This window comes from Oenanthe melanoleuca, chromosome Z, assembly GCF_029582105.1.
Source record: "Oenanthe melanoleuca isolate GR-GAL-2019-014 chromosome Z, OMel1.0, whole genome shotgun sequence".
Lineage (NCBI taxonomy): Eukaryota > Metazoa > Chordata > Aves > Passeriformes > Muscicapidae > Oenanthe > Oenanthe melanoleuca.
Window position 1 is genome coordinate 3951553 of NC_079362.1, and position 20404 is coordinate 3971956.

A 20404-nucleotide genomic window follows, 5' to 3' on the forward strand; every position below is an offset into this window, starting at 1 on the left:
CTGTTCTGTCACTTCTTTTGCTTTATGGAATATCCATTGCTAGCCTTTATATGGTACGTACCTTCTATAGTCAGTATATTTATGGCTTCTATAACCAGCTCCAGTAAATATTTCCAATAATACTAATAAAGTCAAAGCACACCTACACACTAAATTAACATGTTAGATCTGCCTACTGTACTTCGTCCTCTCAGTTTGCATCTGCTAAGAAGGCTTAGCCCTCCTAAGTGTTGTGTTCCATCATTATTCCAAAAATAAGTATTTCTCTTTTGTTAGCTTTTTTTCCACATCATGCAATGTAAAAGATGTATTGCATGGACCTTCATATTTCATTTGTTTCTGCTCAGAGTGCTAATGATTGTACCAGCAGTGCTTCACAAGAAACTGTGGATTCCACATCAGTCAGAGTGCAAGCCAGTGAAGCATAGACAGCTTATTGAGTATTAAGTCTCTTTAATAATAGGTATCTCCTGATGCTGACAAAAGGTTATTGCTTCAGTTTTGTATCATCCTTCTTTACCTCTTAGAAATGTGCTGAACCATTCTCTAGTTTCTCTATTTTACTTGAATGCTACACAAGAGATAACTCAGTCTTCCCAGAACATCTTTGTTTTTGTGTATTTTTAAAATAATGCATCAATGTTACTGTTTCTTCTAGTAGAGAATTTTCAAAAAAATGAATGTTTGAGTCACAATATGGAAAGCTGGATGCTGGTGTAATCGCTGGTCAGTTGTAACATGCTTGTACATACCCAGCATACAGTGTGGCATCTTAAATCCTGGCAGCAGAGAAGTTCTTCTTTGACTATCATTAAACGGTTTATGATTGCTCTTTAGATGTGCTGTTTGCATGTCATTAACGTTGCAAAAGTACGAATGCAACCATTATTTCCAGAGAAAATTTTAGTGGAGATTTTAATAGTGCATATATGAATAAGAGGATTGAAATAAATGTGAGTTGCAAACACCAGATGCACAAAGACTTGATTAAAAGAAATTGTATACATGAGCAGCTTTATTTATTGTTAATGTAACAATGGCTTACATTAAGAATCTGAGATATGAGTCATTTGCAGAGAAATTAAATATCTAATGCTAAGGTGGAGTTCATTCCCTGAGACATTAGCTGTGATTTAACCAGGGTTATAATTTCTTTTAGGAATGTGAATTTTTTTTCATATTTGAACAGAGCTCCTAATGGTTTTTTTTGTCTTATTATTGGAACATTTTTGGAAGCTATCTAATAGCAGTATATTCTTTAGATTTCAAATCCACAACTGGACTCAAAGTCTGTAATCATTTAAAATTTAAACTAATCTTAAAACAATTGGTAAGATACTTAGATTGGATAAAAGGAAAATTTCTCCCTGCAAAGGCTTGTCCAGCTCTGGAAAAGGCTTCCCAGGACAGTAATGGAATCATTCCTGGAAGGATTCAGAAGATTTCTGCAAGTGGCACTTAAGGACATGGTTTAGTGGTGGGCTTGGTGGTGCTGTAGTGGTTGGACTTTCCCAGTCTGAACAATTCTATTTAATGCACACTAAGGGACAGGATTTTTGGCAGAGATCACAAGGTCTACAAGTTGTCAGAGACTACAGCAGCAATAATTTTTTTTATTTTTATTTTTTATCTGTTTAATTCCCAGAATTTCAGTCAGTCTGACTCTGCTTCTCTCAGCTGTGCCTCCTTATCCCAGAATAAGGAGAAATTTGAATTTACCAGAGCCTCAGGCTGTGTGGTCAAACAAAAAAAACTTATTTCAAAAGAGAAGTTACTTGGCAGAAGAAAGCTGTGCGTCAATTAGCTTTGGTTTGAGCCTGAACTAGAGGAAAGATGTAAATAGTAATGTAGCTGAGACCTTCAGTAGCTCATTAGTATCATTAATTTGTGGTACAGACAGTAACAGGGAAATTGCAGAGCAGCTGCAGCATCTCATGGAAGCTGTTGCATCTGTCTGGGTTCTCTGAAAACCATAAAATTAAGAGTTTTGCAGCCATGAGTGGCAGAGAATAAGAGAGAAATCCTGCCATTAAGATCTTCTTGACTGGAAGGACCCCTTCTGCTGGGAAATGAGAGTCCCTTTTCCCCTGCCCTGACAGGCATGTAAGATGTTATGGAATAACCACGTTTTAGTCGCATCCCCTCTGGCTACTGCAAAAGTTCATTCTATCCTGGCAGGAACCTATGTAATTTTTACTTATTATATGTAATATTTTACTTGGAGATTTCCTGTTTTAGTTAAGTTGTTTTGTTAAATGCTTTTTTTTAATTTCAACTGTTCTTGTTTTTTACAATTGTATCTCATTTCTAGGTTAGAATTACTGACTGGTCCAGGGCCACTTGGCCTATACTTCAAGCATTAGTGGAAGAGGAGTTACTTGATGATGCAGTCACAGAACTTACTGCAGGCCACATGTACTGTGCACCTCCTGTGCAACTTCTTCATCCTCTTCTAAAATATGTCCTATTGGTGAGACATGAAGACTAAAGTATTATTAAACTAAAAGCAATAAATGTAACTATTATGATCTTTGCTTCTGACATTGTATATAGTAAATTTTAGTCATGCATTCACCCTTCTTTTTTTGCTTGTCAATGTGTTCGTAAAAAGAAGAAAGGATTTTAAAAAGGGTTTTTTCCAATTAGTATTTATTTGCAAGCCAAATAAACGTAATGCCCTAAATGTTGTGCCCACAAATATTCTTTGTTACTTTTAGGAACAGCACTATGCTAGTATGCTACAGATAGAGAGATTGATTGTCAGGGTTTGCTCTAAACAGTGGTGCATTCAACTGGAATATCACACTAGAGCAAAATTCTTTTTTTTCTCTTCCTTTTTTTTTGGTTTTAAACTATGTATTTTTCTCCTTGGAGTTGGGCATTAAACTACATGTTACTAAAATGAGTAAATTTGATCACTTGGGATTGAAAAGATTACAGAAAATAAATAAACTCTTAATACTGTAGATCTTCAACTGGTCTGGAGCCAATATTATTTTCTTATTTATTACAGGGAAATACCAATACAACATTTTTTGCCAAACTTTGTCGTGTTTTTTACTTTGTTCTTCATTGTGAACCTCCCTGGCAGTCCCCATCTATGTTAAATTATTATTTGGATCTTCTTCAGTGTCCTATCTGTACGAAAGGAACATGGTCCTGGATAGAGATGCTTGTAAGGTAAGAAAGATTAATGAGGTACTGAATGCAATAATTGTGTTACTTCAAACTCAGAGACAACAGAGGAGAGGTTTGCATTCTATTGCATCAAAGTCCTGTTTTCAACCGAACAAATTACCAGTATTTGAAAGTCTAGAATTGTAACAGATTTGGACATTTCACTTTATGTTTCAAGAAATATTATCTTACAGAAAGATGGAATTTTTTTGAAAGAAAAATAAGTGTATTTTCTTAGCCTTATTAATTTTTTAAGAATTATTTTATTTCTTACACTCTTTACAGAGTATAGTAGTCTGTGTACTCTTGCTGTTGTGTGTTTACATATAAACACACACATACACATGCATATATCTGTAGTTACAATGCAAATTCAAGGCTTATCTTACCAAACACAAAGTTTCATGTTGTATTTTGATTTTAATCATAACCTTTATCATGTTTTTGAGGAACTCTGATTATATCTTATCTACATCTATAAAGACAATACAGTGTTTAGGAGCTGTTTGGATAGTTATGTCTCTGCTTTATCTTCAGAACTCATTTTTTATAATATGAATCAACAAAAATCAAGTCTTCATCTGGAAAAGAAACTGCACCTCATTGCTATGATAAAACCTTAAGTAGCATTTAAATACTTTGATACAACTGTGATTACAGATATATGAATGTGTGTGATTGTGTCTTGAAGAACATGGAAGGGAATTTGTCTTTTAGATTAAGTATTTTGTCTTTTAGTACTTCCTGGGGAATGTGAATACCCAGAATATATATATATTATAATATATTTATCGTATACGTGGTTCTAGTACTCAAAATTCTAGCCAAAAAGTGTGTTTGTGTGTTACTTCAGAATTATCTTCATCATGTTTGACAATCTCAGGTCCTGTCAAGTAGTATATTTGAACTGTTATCTGAACAGAAGTTTATAGGATGTTACCACGTCTATAAAATGTCTTCAAAATTATCTTGTATTTAAAGGATTTTAAAGAAGTTCTGTTTAATATAATAATTGTACAATATCTGAAGTAAAGACAGAAAAATGAGATCCAAGTAGTTTATCTAGTTTAGCCTATAAGGCAAAATCTTCATCTGGAACAAAAGCTCAGTCACAAACATGCTGCGAGTTTTTTGGTTTTTTGGTGTTTTTTTTAAAAAAAAGCTTTAAAACCAGAAAATTAGGCTTTAAAATGTTGATTGGTGCTGGGGAGCAAGCTATTTCCTCATCAAAACAGACCAGATTCAAAGCTGACTTTTTTGCGATGATCTGTTATTTCTGTCATACAAATGGAATTTTTTATTTTTCAGGTCTTGCCTTTATTGCGAAACATTTTGTCATACAGTCAAAGTTTCAGGAACAGAAGGTGAACTGAGGGTAGTTCATAAAACATTATTGAAATTTTTCTGTGATTTAGTAAAAGGCGAAGTAGAGTTTCTCACAAAAAGGTGCGGTTTATAGAATAATACATGCATTTCTTTATGTACAGCAGCTTGTATCCTGATTTGTGTATATCCCTGATAAGATACTGTTCTACAGAGCAGTTTAGCAATTCTATTTTTATTTCTCAATTCTTAGTTTGTTTATTGTAAATTCATAGGTTTTTTCCCTAATCGTGTTTTAAGACCTTTCGCTTTTTCCATCTTGCTATTTCAGTAAGCATTGAATTTTGCTCATTAAGTCGTATTTTTAAATTTGCAGTACTTCACTTACTTCTTTAAGGTAGACAAGCAGCATTTTGATATGTTTTGTTTTTTAAATTCAAATAACTGTTATCTCCCTATTATCTTAGGGAGGCAATTACCTTTCCTTGGTTTATGAAGTATAAAAGAAGTCTATATGTACACTATATATTGCTTTTATATAGAAATGGTGGTCTTTACTTTATATAAATAAGGGCACAGTATTAGAGTTCCCCAGGTCTAATAGTAGTAGTCATCATCATTATACTTATTCTTCATCAGAAGTTGAGTCTGATCTTTCCAAAAATTGCCGATTCTGTGTGTATTTTGAATGGAGACAAGGTTTCTGTCTGGTAACTATAATAATCAAAGTGGCATAAAGCTTTAGGTTTTTTCACTTTTTTTTTTTTTTTTTTTTTTTTTTTCAGATTGGTTGAAGGAAAGAATTCAAAGCATCAACAAGTCTTGCCACAGACAGTTCTTCTGAAGACATTCTTTCTTGAAAGTGAAACCGCAGTGCTTTTTACCAAACACATAAATATTCTAGCAGATTGGGTCATATTTTCCCATAGAGAATTGAATGGAAAAAATGATGTGAGTGTGAATTTTATACTTTAAAATAATGAAGACTCACATATTTTTTTAAAGGCATCCCTTTGTTCATTCTTTTGTGAGAATTATATGTAGGTATCACAGCTGCTTGTTATAGCTGCCTTTTGTTGTGAAGCGTGCTGGTTTTTGCTCCACTAAAGGAAATGAATTGATCCATAAGATTCTTATATAGATATGTAGAGAAGAAACGAGTCACGAGTAGCTTGTTGGCTACATTCAGATGTTCACATGCCCTTACCAGCAGGTATTACTGTAGTTATTAGAGACACCAGCTTAACACATTCTCTCAAACAATATGGTGTAGCAAAAGTGATTATCTTATTTTACTGTGACAGATTCAGGAAATGTTTGAAAGAGAAACCTAACAAAACTAATACTTTTTTTGTTGTTTGCGATAGATGTGCATTTACTGTCATAAAATGCCCTGGTTTTCTTCCTAGGTCTTTTAGTTTCATCTGGTACATTTCCTAGAACTTAGCATAAAAATGGAATTGAAGGCAACTTAATTGCTAGTCTGTGACCTGCTGACCAGCAGGACATTGACCTGAAAGATACTAAGTGTCCTCTATACCACCTATTTCTTTTCAGAAACAGGAGGCCTTGTAAAACATCTTTGACTTCTAGATTCTCACATAAAATAAAACCTAACTGCTGTCTCTGCATTCTCTTTTAAATTATTGTGAGAGCACAGAATAAATAGGTGCTCCATTCATTTTTTCCATATAGTAACAGAACAATAGAAAATCAAGTATTACAGGGAGAAAAAAGCACTTTCAATATAATACCTAGTAGTTATTCATTATGCTATAAAAGCATAAAGATTAAACATAATGAGAGCTTCATCTTACCTAGCCAGACCTCCTACCTTTTTTGAGGGCTATCAAAGCAAGACATTGTGAAACAGTGCTGCTTTTTATCCTTGGTCAAGATATTTAAAAAGTGCCTAAAATTAGACTTTTATACCCATATTTATATTTGAGCAACCTATATTTTCAAAGGTACTGAGCAGCAAGCAGGCTTACATGCAGTTGGTGTCAGTAGCCATTCTGTTTCTTTGCAAAATGACACTGCTTTCATATTTTTCCTGGTGTTGAATCTGCAGTTTAAGTGTAGGTACCATTTAGTTTTTTCTGCTATGCCTTCCTTTGACAGGTTCCAGCACTGTAAGCCATGCCTTTCTCATAAACCTTTCTTTGCATTGGCAGAATAATCACTTTTGTCAGACTGTACTACATATATGAAAAATAAGCTTAATCCCCCCCACACAAGGTAAACCAAGAGATCTGCCTCTTGTTTAGATAATTGTCGTTTCAGCACCATGTCTGCCTGGATGCCTGTTGCTTTCTCACTTTGATCTTATGCACTGTAGTGTAATCTATCCTACAGAAATGAATACTAACCTGAAAAAGCAGCTTGTTGCCTCATAATATCTGTAGTGTATTATGTTTTTACTAACAGCTTTGTTCCTCATATTTATTTATCTGTTGCACTTTCTTTCTCCTTGCATATTTGGCAAAAATAAACCAAAATTCCACATTTTTACAATCCAACTCATTCATCCCTTCATTAACTCTCAGTCTTGTTTTACTAAAACTCAAATGTTTTTTGTATTTTTAGAGACTAATTTTAAAATACCATTCCACAGTTTAAAACGTCATTCAGAAAATCAAAAGAGTGAAACCTCCCTAGCTGTGTAGACAGAACTGTGTTTTCTCCTTCCTTTTTCTATCATTTCAGAGATACATAAATAAATACACAGTATTTCCATGTTATTAGAGGTAGCATACAGGGTGCAAAATTGTCCTTCCTGTCTTCAGTTTGAAGGTGTGAGTCATTGTTACCAGTTTTGTTTTTAAAAGCTGTTTGCTCAAGAGCTAACACCTTGACAAGAAGCTTGTAGGGCCATTCAGAAACTTAAGGGAAAAGAATGATTTTGGTATTGTTACTGTTTGCATGTGATTTGTAGCACGTTGTAAAGGGGTGACCATATTTCCCAGTGCACCTAGGTGTGTTAGCTTGTGGGAAAAAACAAACATGTCGTTGTGACATACCAAACTTCTGTATAGTTCTTCAGCAAAAATATCTGTAAGTGGAAACAGATGAATAATATAACTAAATTCTTTCTCCAAACATATCCAGTACAATATTTTCTAGCTGTTAAAAGTTGGCAGTTATTAATTTTTTAAGCTTTTTAGAATCAGATTCTCTCTTTTGCTGATCCAAAGACATTGCAACAAATGACCTCTAGAGTGTGGGGAAAATATCTATGTATGTTTCCTTTCTTCTAGTGCTGAGTTGTTGCAAAATTGTTTTATGTATGCTTGTAAACACACCATGTAAAAAGAGCAGTCCAAAAAAAGAGGAAAACAAAGCATGAAGTTGTGTGCATTTGTTCTCTGGAGTTGGATAGAATTTACTTTATTTTAGGAGTAGCAGAATAAAAATAGTGACAGGAAATTGGATATCCTTACTGATTAATGGGTTAATCTGTTGAGACAACCTAGTGGAATAATATTGATATACTGTTCTTGTAGTTAAAAGTGCCTTACCAGAGAACACAAAATATTTCCTATTATTTGAGTTCTTCAAATTAATTTTGAATATAATTCTAAAAGAAGTTAACATTTATTGTTTGTTGTTATTTAAACAGGTTTGATTGTGTGAACTCCTGATCAAAGTTCCTTGAATCAAATTTCTTAATTCAGTTTTAGAATTTACCAGGGAATGTGTACGTTGCTTATAACACTTCTAGTTGCATTGAGCTATTTAATGGTTTTTTACAATGTCACAGAGGATATCAGAAATGCTTTTCTTACCTGAAAATACTGGTGGGGATTTAAAAAAAAAAAAAAAAAGTCTTATGTAGCCTGACAAAGAGGTGACAAAGGCATTCATTCAGGTCTTTAGTTGCATAGTGGTGTAGAATTTGTGTGGTGTAGAACCAAATGCCTTTCTGGTCTGTCACTTGCAGTAGCTTTTTTGGAACTATGTTTTAGGCATTTGTGGAGTACTACAGCACATGAAAAAAGAACTGTTCTTTGGAGTTCAGTAATTCAGAGTAAAAAAATTAAAATTAATTTTCCTGTAAGAGCTTTTATGTGTAAAAACACACTGTGAAATTTCTGTCACCATAGCACTATGTTTGACTTGACAAAGCATTAAATGGAAAAGCAATGTAGGAATTGCATTTCCTAAGCTAAAAGATATCAGTTGAAGTGATGTGACCTTTGTATGCTAACACTGTCAATGGCTTCTTCCCACTTCTATGCTTTTCTTAGTGAGATAGCTTTGATTTCAACAATAAGAACAAAGAAGAGAATTTTGAAAAGAGGTTTCACTGCATCTTACTTAATTAGCTGTACATGGTGTAGTGGGTTGATCCCAGCTGGCAGGTGAATCCCCACCCTGCACTGGGTTGAGGCAGAGAATCAGAAGGACATAAATTAAAAAATGTATGACATTATAAAAAGACAGTTAAATAAATGAAGCAAATATGTACCCACAAGCAAAGCAAAATAAGGATTTCATTCAGTGGTTCCCATCAGCAGGCAGATGTTCAGTCACTCCCTGGAAAGCAGGGCTTCATATAACATGGCCATTACTAGGCAAGGCAAGCACCATCACTTTGAGCATCCTCCCTTCCTCTTTTATACAAAGTGTAGAAGTTTTTTGGTCTCTGGGTCATCTGTCTTGGCTGAGGCTCGTCCCAGCTTCTTGATGTAGGAGCAGAGTGGGGGGAAAAAGAGGTCTTGGCACTGTCATACATGGTAGCAAATTCCAAATTTAATGGAAATGCCTGGGGCTTTTTTCTTTTTTAGGACTTAATGTGTTTTTATAACTGTGCTTGTATTGTTTTGTGGCTGAAATTGAATTGAAATTTATAACATGTTAATATTTAAACATTTTTAGAACTTATGATTCTTTGAGGAAATTAGACCAATTTCCCTCTTCCTCCTGTGTGCCATTGAACCATTTATTAAAAAAGCTGAGGAGAAGCTCTAGGTTTGTCCTACCCTTCTTTTACCAAAATGCCAACCAAGCCTACACTAGTTGGCAGTACCAGTTTGTCTTGTCAGCATGCAGAGATACTTGGCTGGGCAAATGTAGCTGCAAGTGGAGTACCAGCTACATTTAATACCCACTGTATATCTGACTGTGAAAAATTATTAATTCTTGTAGTATTAACAGTGATTATTTCAGTCTGCTTTAAGCCCCACCTTTTTCTTAAAAGGATTTCATAAATAAATTAAGATATTTGGAAACAAGAAGGAGAATTTAAATACTTGTGCTTTACATCTGTATCTACTACAGATTACATCTATGTCTTTGATCCTGTCACTTAGCTTTTGTTAAAATTGTGCTTATTTGCTGTGTTTGTGAAATTTATTTCCAGCAAAGAACTATTGGTGGAATTATATTATTCACCTAGTATTTTGCTTTGGGGTCCAGTGATAAGAGGTATGCATACTTAAGGGAAGTTTAAATGCATTTCAGATATTTTAAATTGTTCTTCAGTTTCTGTTCCTGAGTCTTTGAGGATAAGGAATGTATTGTACCTATTTAAATATTTAAACTTTAGTTGAAAAATTATACTTTCAGGTTTTTGACATGCCATGTCTGTATTCTCACAGTTTTTTTAATTATGATATTTCACAGTTCATCTATAATAAAGTATTATGACAAAATAGAGGAAAGGGCAAACCAAATCAAGTAGAATTTAAGAGAGTAAGAGGAAGTAGGCCTGGAAGCAATTTTGGAGATGACATTCATAACAGAGTTTGTCTGGCCAGTTCTTAAAAATCTTCAGTGTTGAAGATCATGCTTCTGTCCCACACTATGTTTATTTGTAGTTGTGTTTATTCCTTTTGAGTGACAAGTAACTGTTAACTGTAGGGACAGTATTTGTGTAGTTTTCAACAAATTTCTTTAGAAGGTTTTTATTATCTATGTCACATCCATGTCACATCTCTGTTGTTCACATGTTTGATTTATTGATGCTCAAACTGCTTTTGGTGCTTTTTAGCTCCTTATGAAATCCTAGTAAATTATTTAAACCAACTTTGAACATATTTTGTTCTCAAAGGAGCAGCAGACAAACCATTGTCTGTAGTGTGTATACATTCAGTCCAGTTTGTCTCTTACCCAAAATTGTCTGGTTTCAGGTACTTACTATCTTTCACAAAATGCCATATATCAATTGGTGCTCTAGTGTAACAGCAGTAATTCTCTGGCAGAGCCCTAGGTCAGATGAATTTCATGTATTCCTACTATGGTGCCTGTGTTCTTCCAAGCTGTGCTTTCAAAACATCTGGTGGTACATGTGGTCAGGGGAATAATGTATTTTAGGGTAGTTTTATAAAGTGTTTCTACATGGCTCAGAATGTTATGTAGGTAGATATGACCTTGCAAAGACTAACTCAGACACTAAAAACAATGCTTTATCTGACCAGTATTGATTAAATTCTCACATGGGTGAATAAATACATTCATCTATCTCATGGTGGTGCCTAGATAGCTAAATTCCTATGTATTATCTTGGTACCTCTTGGAGAAAATGCACTTCACATTTCTTTACTTGTTCATGACCATTTTCACAAGATCGCTGAAGAAGCTGTGTTGGAAGTGACCCATAAGGATTTGTGTGTGTGTGCGTGTGTGTGCCTGTTCAAGGTAGAAAATGGTAAGGCTAATATTCAAAAGTATGTTTTTTCCCTAAATTTGCTGTTGCTTATCTCTTTGGAATTTTTGGTAGGTAAAGAAAGTTTCCTTTTGCAAAGTGACTGCCAAAGTTTCTTCTGTGCAGGAAACAAACACTTTACATCCTTTTCCTTTTTGGCACAGACATACATAGTCACAAAAAAGAGCTTTAATTTCATGATGACATCTTCAGAGAATGGCAATTCTAATAGAGCAAGGAGAAAAAGATCCCTGTAATTGTCAATTTAAACAAAAGGTTAACTGGAATTAGCACTACTTGCAATCTTATGGTTAAACTAATTTAAATAGAAATCACATTACAATTGTACTTGTAAGCTTGGACACCATTTTGCATATAGTTTTAGATTATGTTTTCCTAGAACCTGTTTTTCTCCAGTGCCAAATCTTAATTCATATGGCATTAGTGATGCTAATTTTGTTGATATGGCTGCAATATTTAGCTTTTGAGCAGAAGAAGAAAGGCCAATGAAGGAGTGACATGAAAGCAGAGTGGGCTTTTATCTAAGGAATTTCTTTGTTATTTCTGGTCATTATCAGTGTGAATCTTTTTATATATTGCAGATAGATGTATACACCCATGTTGTTTTGTTTTTTTGTTTGTTTATTTTTAATTTAGGCTTTCAGAAGTGAAGTTGCTGGTCTACTAAATGCAATTCTTGGAACCACAGTGGACTATTGGATCATCTCGGGTTTGCTTATGGACAGAAATCTGTTTCATCAAGTACCTGATTTGGCACATTACCTTGCCATTTCGTGTAATGGTGAGTGTTTGCAAGGCCTCTCACAATTCTTCTAATTGGATACACTAAGTCCTAGTTAAGATCCTTGGTTTCGTTTCAAATTGTGTTTTACCACCTGTTGCAGCTGTGCATGGTGTGTGCATGTGCAGGAAACCCTTTTATTTTGTATGTGTCTGTCAGTGTCTAGCAAAGATCAAATAGGTTTTCTTATTAAAATCCCTCTAAAAAAAGTCTAAATGTTGATGTGACGCAAGACCACACAGCCTGAGGTAGAAAAAAAAATCTTTGGGACTCTCTTGTCAGTTTAGGAGAAACTTTAAGCATATCATAATGAACCTTAAATTCTGACAAGCAATCAGGGACACCTTACTCAAAATTGGCTTGGAGTGATAAAATTCACTTATCACTCCAGATAATAATAGATTGCTAAAGACACTTCAACCACAAGTCTAAAACCTACAGTGAACTGTATGACTCCTACAACTTCAATTGGAACATTTCAATGTCTTCTTCCAAATCCTTGGACTTAATGGAGGAAATGGGAGAAAATTCCATGAGTCTCATGAATTACTGTAGTTTCTCCTCATTAAATATACTAGGTAAACAGAGATGTCACAACTCAAATAACCATTATCATTTAACATGGAATGTCAGTTGAGGTATCTGTACTTACAGCAACAAGGAGTTGAGAAGCTTGTAAGACAAAAAAATTATCTCAAGAAATCTATTGAATTATTTTAATTTGATTTTCAAAATTAATTCCCACTAAAGCTTCCCCTGACTCCTTTTCCAATCATCATTTTCTGTGGTAACAGGTATATGTAAGCTTCATTTAAAGTGTATCTGCCGTCTACATAAGCGCTCAGGAAGAACCATCATGAAAAGAAATCTAATCTCTGGACAATTTTTTCCACTCCAGTCTTACAGAAAGCAAATTATGAGAACTTTAAAGGCTGATACAGATCTTAGAAGGCCAAATCAGTTTGAACTTTATGGTGTTTAGATCAATGGAGCTTTTAGTATGTACGTCTCCAAATGGATTTTGTAGCCGTCATATAATAGGGACAACCTTGGATATATGTTTCTGTAAGACTTACTTTTCTTAGCAAATAAGAACAGGATTCAGTCTGTTTATAGAGATTATTTGACCCATGCCACCTGGTACAATCCACAGCACTCAAAGCAAAATTGTTGAGTTTTTCTAAATTCAGTTATACTTAACAGTAGCAAACATCTGTATTCTCAGACTTGGGTTTCTGTTTTGATTGAGTCTACAGATCAGTTAATTTATGAGCACTTCTTAGCAGTACAGAAGGTTCCCTCAATATAGTGAAAATTTCTTCCCTCATTGCAGATGTTGCTTTCCAACCATTTCAGTTGTTATTCTGACAAAATTATTTTCCTAGAATCAAAATACAAATTCTTACCATTATAAGAAAAAAATCAGTCTTTCTGTCTTCTTTTCCAAGAGAGGTAGGTCAGAATATGCCTGATGTATATTGATATATGTATGGATATGCAAGTTCTTCTGCCACTGTGTGAGGCAATTTTTTAACAGTATAAGCTATTTGGCACATCTGAATGGGGTTGCAATTTGTTTATGGTGACTTTTAATGTAGAACTTGTAGGTCACCCTGCATTACTTGCAGATTTCTTGTTCATGTGTTGTAACTCTGACCTGAGTTTTAGTAATTTTTATGGAGAATAAGCTTCTGAATCTGCAATAGGAGCAAAAAGCCTGGAAGAGATATTTACTAGATGACAAGGTAAGTAGATTTCTACATTTTCATTTTTAGACTTACTTTATTTTTTCCAATTGCTTTTATCCAGATTTTTCTTTATGTCAGTTACAAATGTTTATTTGTGCCATACCATCCGACTGGCTTCAACTGTTTGTTGCAGAAGCAATTTTCCAACAAATGTGTATACAGAGGAATATTGCTGTTTCTACAGAACCTCTTTCTCTTCAGAAAATAGTAAGTAACTCCTTAATAGCTTATCACACTTCAGTATTTTACAAGTAATTTGATTCGTAAAAGTCTTGGGAGTCTTTAAATATATCTTTTCTTTGTGATCTAAGGTCATGCTCGTTGCCCAGATTGTCTTTTCATGTTTTCCACTGCATTTGAATTTATCTTTGCCTGAGATCAAGGTCCAGAACAAGAGTAATATTTTACTTGCCAGAGAATTTGTCACACCTGGTATCTGTTTACATTACATGCAGTTATCATGGAAGTGAAACAATGCAACAACAGTGAAAGCTTTTAAAAATAACTCCTGATGTAAAGATTGCAGTGTTAGATTTATACTTAAGGAGATTGCCAAATACAGTATGATTTTTCTTGGCTACCTTTTCCATCAGGTTTTTTGAAGAGATAGGTCCAGACATTTGTTACATAGAAGATTTTATGATTTTTGAACCACAGTGTTTTCCTATAAATTTCTTCTCTTAGAAACTTTCTCCTACTTACAAACCTTTGTCTGCCTTCAAATCACAATTTGTGATAGTTGGTGAGGTAAAAGCTGCAGAAGAAATTCTCAAAGCCATGACTGCTGGCAGGATGCAGGCAAGTCAGGGCAATCACATGGTAATGCCATGCCCTAATTTAAAGTCTCATGTCAGTAATCTTAATACTAATGACTAAACAGAATATGGAATCCATAACTGTTTGTCTGTGCTCTACTATTCTACAGGTAGAGTCACCAAAAACCAAATGTATACCTTTGTACATTTCCCATACATAAGTTTTCATAAATTTTACAGGAATTTATTGTGAAGAGAGCTCACTGTTAATACAGCATGTTTAAACAGAGGTTGAACAAAAGACTGTCAGAATTCTAAACATAGACCAATTGCATAGCTAACATTTGATTTATATTGCTACATATTGAACAGAATCACTACGTTTAGTATTGCCATGACTACTGATCACTCTCTGCAACTACTTATAAATTTTTATAGTGCTTGAAACAGTTTGTAGTTTTCCTTAGGACTGAGTCTCCTTTTTCATTCCATACAGTAAAAATTAACTATCATCTAGTTTTGACAGTTCTTCTCATGTAACATCTTATCAGCTAGGCTTTTTTCTGAGTTCAACAACTCCCTGGTTGGTAAATATGCAGTGAAAGTGCAAGTAAAGTGTCCCTCACCTACTGCACATTGCTTGCAAGATCTACAGTGAACTGCTAAATACTCAAAGCCTTCCTTAATACCTTTCTTCAAATATAATTGTTGGATATTTGAGGAATCCTCCTCACAGGCCCTTTTCCCTATGGTTTTGCCAAACTACCGAAACTTAGATGACTTTTTAAAATGAGCAGTATAAGTGGTTTTGAAGCTCTGTGTTACTGGAAAGAAGCTACATATACAACAGCCAAGGCTGTCCTAATAAAGAGAGAGCACCTAAGGGATAATTGGCTTACTGCTTTTGTGATACTCAGAGACTTAATCCAACCCCTCATCTCAGAAGAGATGAGTACTCAAGTCTTATGTCCAACAAAAGGGGTCCAGATTTTCTCACCTGCCAGAAAACTGAGAGAGGTCTAGAACTTCCCATTTTCTGTCTCAGATACAAGCCACTCACTGAGGCCATGTAAAGAGTGAATTGCAAAAACATCAGAAGGGCATACAATGACAAATTGAAACAATCTAGATGTACGGTCATTCAGGGATCAGATTTTTAAACACTTAGACACAGCAAGCTGTAGATGACTACTTTACAGCAAGTGCAACAAAAGAAAATTTCTTCATTTATAAAATATTACTTTTGCAACAGGTCTGTTCCTATTCATCTGCTTTGCGAGAGATAGCTATGCGTGAGACAAAGATACACAAAGCAAAGAAAAGGAAAATAGGGCAACAGCCATGCCCTGAGTCTCAAAGGACATTACAGATGCTAAGTGGCGATAAGCAGAACCAAGTCAAAGTGCTGCCTGATCTACCGTAAGTAATACCTATAACATCACCAGTTTTATTCTGCTTTGGGGGACAGCTTCTGACCTGACACATTTCTTGAACTTTATGTGACCTGTTTTGTTGTCTACAAATTACTTCAGCTGACAGAAAGCTCCATTGTAAGGCTGTAACACCTCTGGGCTGGGGTTTCCCCTTTTCTCTTCGATCATCAATTTCGGTGTATATGCAGACCTGATGTAGTTACATTTGTCTAATATTAAATTTATTTGGTATATGCAGAAGTTCACTCTTCGTAGAATTACCTTTAAAGAAAGTTCAAAAGTGGACAGTCCTATTTGATTTATGTTTGAAATGCAGTTATAATTAAATGGCATAGAAATTATAAAATTAAGACATTTCAGAAATGATGCTGAAATGGATAACTCTAAGTATTCTGTCTTTACACATTTGAAACCATTAAGTACATATATATTAAATTACAATATGAAATAGTGATTTTAATTGTGTCCTCTTTGCTCTCTTTTCAGTGACTTAATCTCAAATAAGCTTACGGTAGAAGGAAAAGTTCAGACCACACACACCAAAGAGAGTTGCCTTTCGGCTCAAGAGGTACACAAGAGAAATACTAAAGGTATTACGTATATCTAATTTATGTTAAGAAATTTAAAATGGTTAGAATTTATAGTTCCATGTTTAAAAACCTGTCCTGATGCATACTGGACTAAAACAATGACTTATGCCCAAGAATTATTTTCTTACGGTCCACATTTCTCTTTTCTAAGTCTGTTTAAAAGGAGGAATTTATATATATATGGTAAAATAAAGTTGCGTTCTTCATTCCCCTCCTTCTCCCCCCATACATTAAATGTACAGTTTGAGCTCATTCCAGTCTTGCTTGCCTTTGCTAATCCACCTCAACCTGTGCTTGGTAGGATCAACGTCTTCTGATTTGCAAGTATAATTCAGTCTTCATCTCTCTGAGTCCTAGACATTTTGTGAACAAAGACTGAGGAGAATGCTGTTACATAGCTGTTTAAAGCATATGGACTGTTTTCTTCCAGGCATTCAGCCCAGACTATGAAAGGCACTTGGCTTTTGTTTTAACTATACTGGAACTCACATACCTAAGAAATAAAACAGCACTGCAGTAATTCATTCAGTTCCTATTTATTACACAAGTTTAATAAATTGTACTTTGCATGAGGCTTGCTTTACTACAGAATTACTTGCTCGAACTACTTTTTCATCTTCATCATCAGAAATTTACCTACAACTCTATTAATATGACACCCAGGAAAAGGATCAGAAAAAACTGGCTGGAATTGTTCAGTAAATTAAAACCAGAATTGTATCACAGACACTAAAGGACAAAAGAAGACCTCATCTCCTTTAAAGGTTTAAAAGAACTTCATCAACAGAGTCAGACCATACATTTTTTAAATTGGTTCCCTATGTTTTTATTGCTATTGCAAGTAAAATGGATGTGAATTATTACATCTGGTTTCTACAAAGAAAAGTGAGCTGAAGGACAGGAGTGAGGGGGAACCAAACAAACCAATGCTGCTTTTTTTTTTTTTATTCTCCCCTGCTAAAATTGTAAATAATGTCTTCTGTTGAAAGAATGGGTATGGAGCTGACAGATTTACATAGTAAAGATATTAATATAACAAAATGTTCCATGTAAATCTTACTACAAAAGCTAAGAGATCTAGACTAAGATATGTTGAATTTCTAAGATGTTTGGTTCATCCTGGTATCAGGATTTTCCTCTGGCTCTTGTTCAAACCTAATCAATTATTGAAAAGAAAACAGCATTTAGAATGTCTGAAGTTTTTATTATGCGGAAGCTATTGGTGTCTTTACAAGTACAAGCAGCAGCTCTTAGTTGTTTGCTGTTTAATTTTTCACACTTATTTCAGCTATATATGGTACTAAGGTTTGGGATTTTTTTCCCAGGGATGACGACTATTATTATTATAATTAGTATTAGTATTATTATTAGTATTATTATTAGTATTATTATTAGTATTACTCATTGTTATTATTTATTGTTATTTCTATTTCCCTCTTTCTCCCCTCCTTCTCTACTGTAGCGAAATCAGCCTATGGAGAAACAGCAAACCATCTGCTAATGGATTTGAAGTTTTGATTTATACTTGAGTGTGTAGAGGCGCTCATGCTTAGCCAGAAACATTTATTTGAATTAAGCTATAAATGCTGTGTAAAAAGAACCATACATTTTAATGTAGGTTCATGAGTAAATTTAAGGAAGGGCAACTGCACTCTAAAGTTTTATTGCTTCAAAATCCAGTATTTTTTGCTGTTTTGTGATCATTTTGTGCTTTTATAGTGTGATTGAAGCTTTAAACCTTGAACTAGAGGGGAGATAATTCCTGCGTTAAACCATTTGCAGAACAATTTCATTGCTGGATCTCTGCTGGAACAGAAGCTCCATGGGGTTTTTTTTTTCTTGAAAGATGTTTAAACAGGATAAAGGAAAATCTTACTCATTATTGAGTTTTCTGGTACATAACCAGGTCTCCTAGTTCCAGGCCCTTTGATTATTTTCTTTAGTTGCTATCTTACCTAGTCTAGTGTAATCTATTAATTTTTCATGGTAGGAGAGACAGCCCTGCATAGAGCTTGCAGAAATAACAAAGTGGAGAGATTGATTCAGCTTCTCTCTGTGCCGGGAATAGACATTAATGTTAGAGGTAAGTTTTCCATTTTCTCTACAGAACTCTATTAGTATCTGTTTGGTAGCAAGTTTGTATTTATACAATCTATACTCTTTCTATTTTAAATGATACAAATAGAGAACTTGATGGCAAACATTAAGGTAAGATGAATTTATAACTGAAGTGTATTTTAACATCACACTTTCTACTGATTTATAAAAATGCCATTTTTTTCAGATGTTTTTCAATAGAATTCCTTGTTTTGAAATCACAAGCTGCCATTCCAGCTGTAATGAATACTAAAAAAGTAAAGTGTTTTCCTGTCTAATGAATGACATTATTAACATTTCAGTGCTACTTGTGCTGTTTTAAAACTTCCCTTGATTTATAATTCAGATTATGCTGGCTGGACGCCTTTGCATGAAGCCTGTAACCATGGCAGCACAGTGTGTGTCCGTGAAATTCTGGAGCGTTGTCCAGAGGTAGACCTGCTCAGTCAAGTGGACGGGGTGACTCCTTTACATGATGCACTGTCAAATGGACATGTAGAAATTGGCAAGCTGCTACTTCAGCATGGGGGTGAGTGAATTTATGCTAAACTGGTTTAGGGAAATTAGCCACTGTTCTGAATCCATATGAAGTTCTCAGTGTTTGTCTTGATAGTTTCCTAAAATACAAAGTTATTGTGAAATATTTTAAAACATTTTCAAGCCAAGCTGGTTTATTTACAGTAAAAATAATACTGCTTTCACACTTATCTGAAATCAACTGAATATGAAATTAACCAGGATTTCCACATGTTTTTCCAGTATGGTAATGTTTTTATCCTGCATTTTACACCATATGCATTGCAACTAAATTCTCCACCAATGAAAGTAAAGATTACCTACTCACCAATCAAGGCTAAGTATTTTCTATTGTTTTGATCTATTTTTACCACAACACAAAAACAGATCAGTTAAATCTCTGTATATTCATGTATTTCAACATAAATTCTTTGAGCATTTGTGAAAATTAATGTTATGGTGTATGAAGAACACAATTACGTTGGTAATTAGTTCAAGAAAGTAATTGATATTGTAATCATGATAGCTGCTGTTCAGGGATAATAGTGGGAGGGATGCCTTAGTTTCTGAAAAAAGTACTTTGCCCCTAAGGCAAGCACACAATGTTTTAAACAATACTTTCTGTTCAGAGGCAGGGTATTTGTATCTTAAAGTATGTACTGTATCAATGTATTTTAAAAAACCCTACAAATATCCACAAGGAATGGTCTTGGACAGCAGCTCTTCCTTCTTTAAATAATTTACTGAAATGAGTGTTTGCAGTATCTGTATCATTGCCCTACTGTGTCAGTGTAAACTGTAGGCTTTATATGCCAAATCCAGATTCTTTCAGTAAAAATCATTCCCTGTTTAGTTATGAGGCAGAAGAGAGTATTTAGCCTATTAATTAAGGTAGAGAAACAAAATTTTAATACATTCTTGGCATATGACCCTCTCTATTTACAGTCTTCTCCTGCCCCCTAAAGGTTGTGTCTGTGTCTGTTGTGCAAGCACCAGACCATAATCAGTAAATTCCTTCTGCAGTTCTACCTCTGTTCACTGAGTCTCAGTTCTGTGGCTCCCAGGTGTTTTATATCTCTACTGAACCATGTCACCTTGGCATCTAACATGCTAAGCCAATTCCTGGGCTCAGTTCTATCAGTTGAAGTGATGCAATAGCCAATATTATAGAAAGCCCAGCTCCTCACTGGAAATAGCATTGCACTGACAAAGGTGCATTTTTCCTAGGCTGTTGTGAAGAATAGGTAGTGGATGATCTTGTTATCATAGGGCAAGAGCTCTACTTGCACTTGCATTCATCAAGGTTTTCTGGCAAGT

General features: G+C 34.6%; 1 protein-coding gene across 3 annotated transcripts in view; it reads left to right on the forward strand.

Moving 5' to 3' along the window:
• Positions 1-20404, forward strand: part of SLF1 (SMC5-SMC6 complex localization factor 1) — a 33755-nt gene that overhangs the window by 11500 nt on the left and 1851 nt on the right. For all 3 annotated transcript variants that reach the window (XM_056513526.1, XM_056513528.1, XM_056513527.1), the window contains 10 exons: positions 2312-2470; positions 3014-3180; positions 4486-4623; positions 5286-5451; positions 11804-11948; positions 13758-13903; positions 15704-15870; positions 16371-16474; positions 18465-18557; positions 18918-19100. In XM_056513526.1, coding sequence (XP_056369501.1) covers positions 2312-2470; positions 3014-3180; positions 4486-4623; positions 5286-5451; positions 11804-11948; positions 13758-13903; positions 15704-15870; positions 16371-16474; positions 18465-18557; positions 18918-19100 — 1468 coding nt within the window. The remainder of the gene's footprint in view (positions 1-2311; positions 2471-3013; positions 3181-4485; positions 4624-5285; positions 5452-11803; positions 11949-13757; positions 13904-15703; positions 15871-16370; positions 16475-18464; positions 18558-18917; positions 19101-20404) is intronic.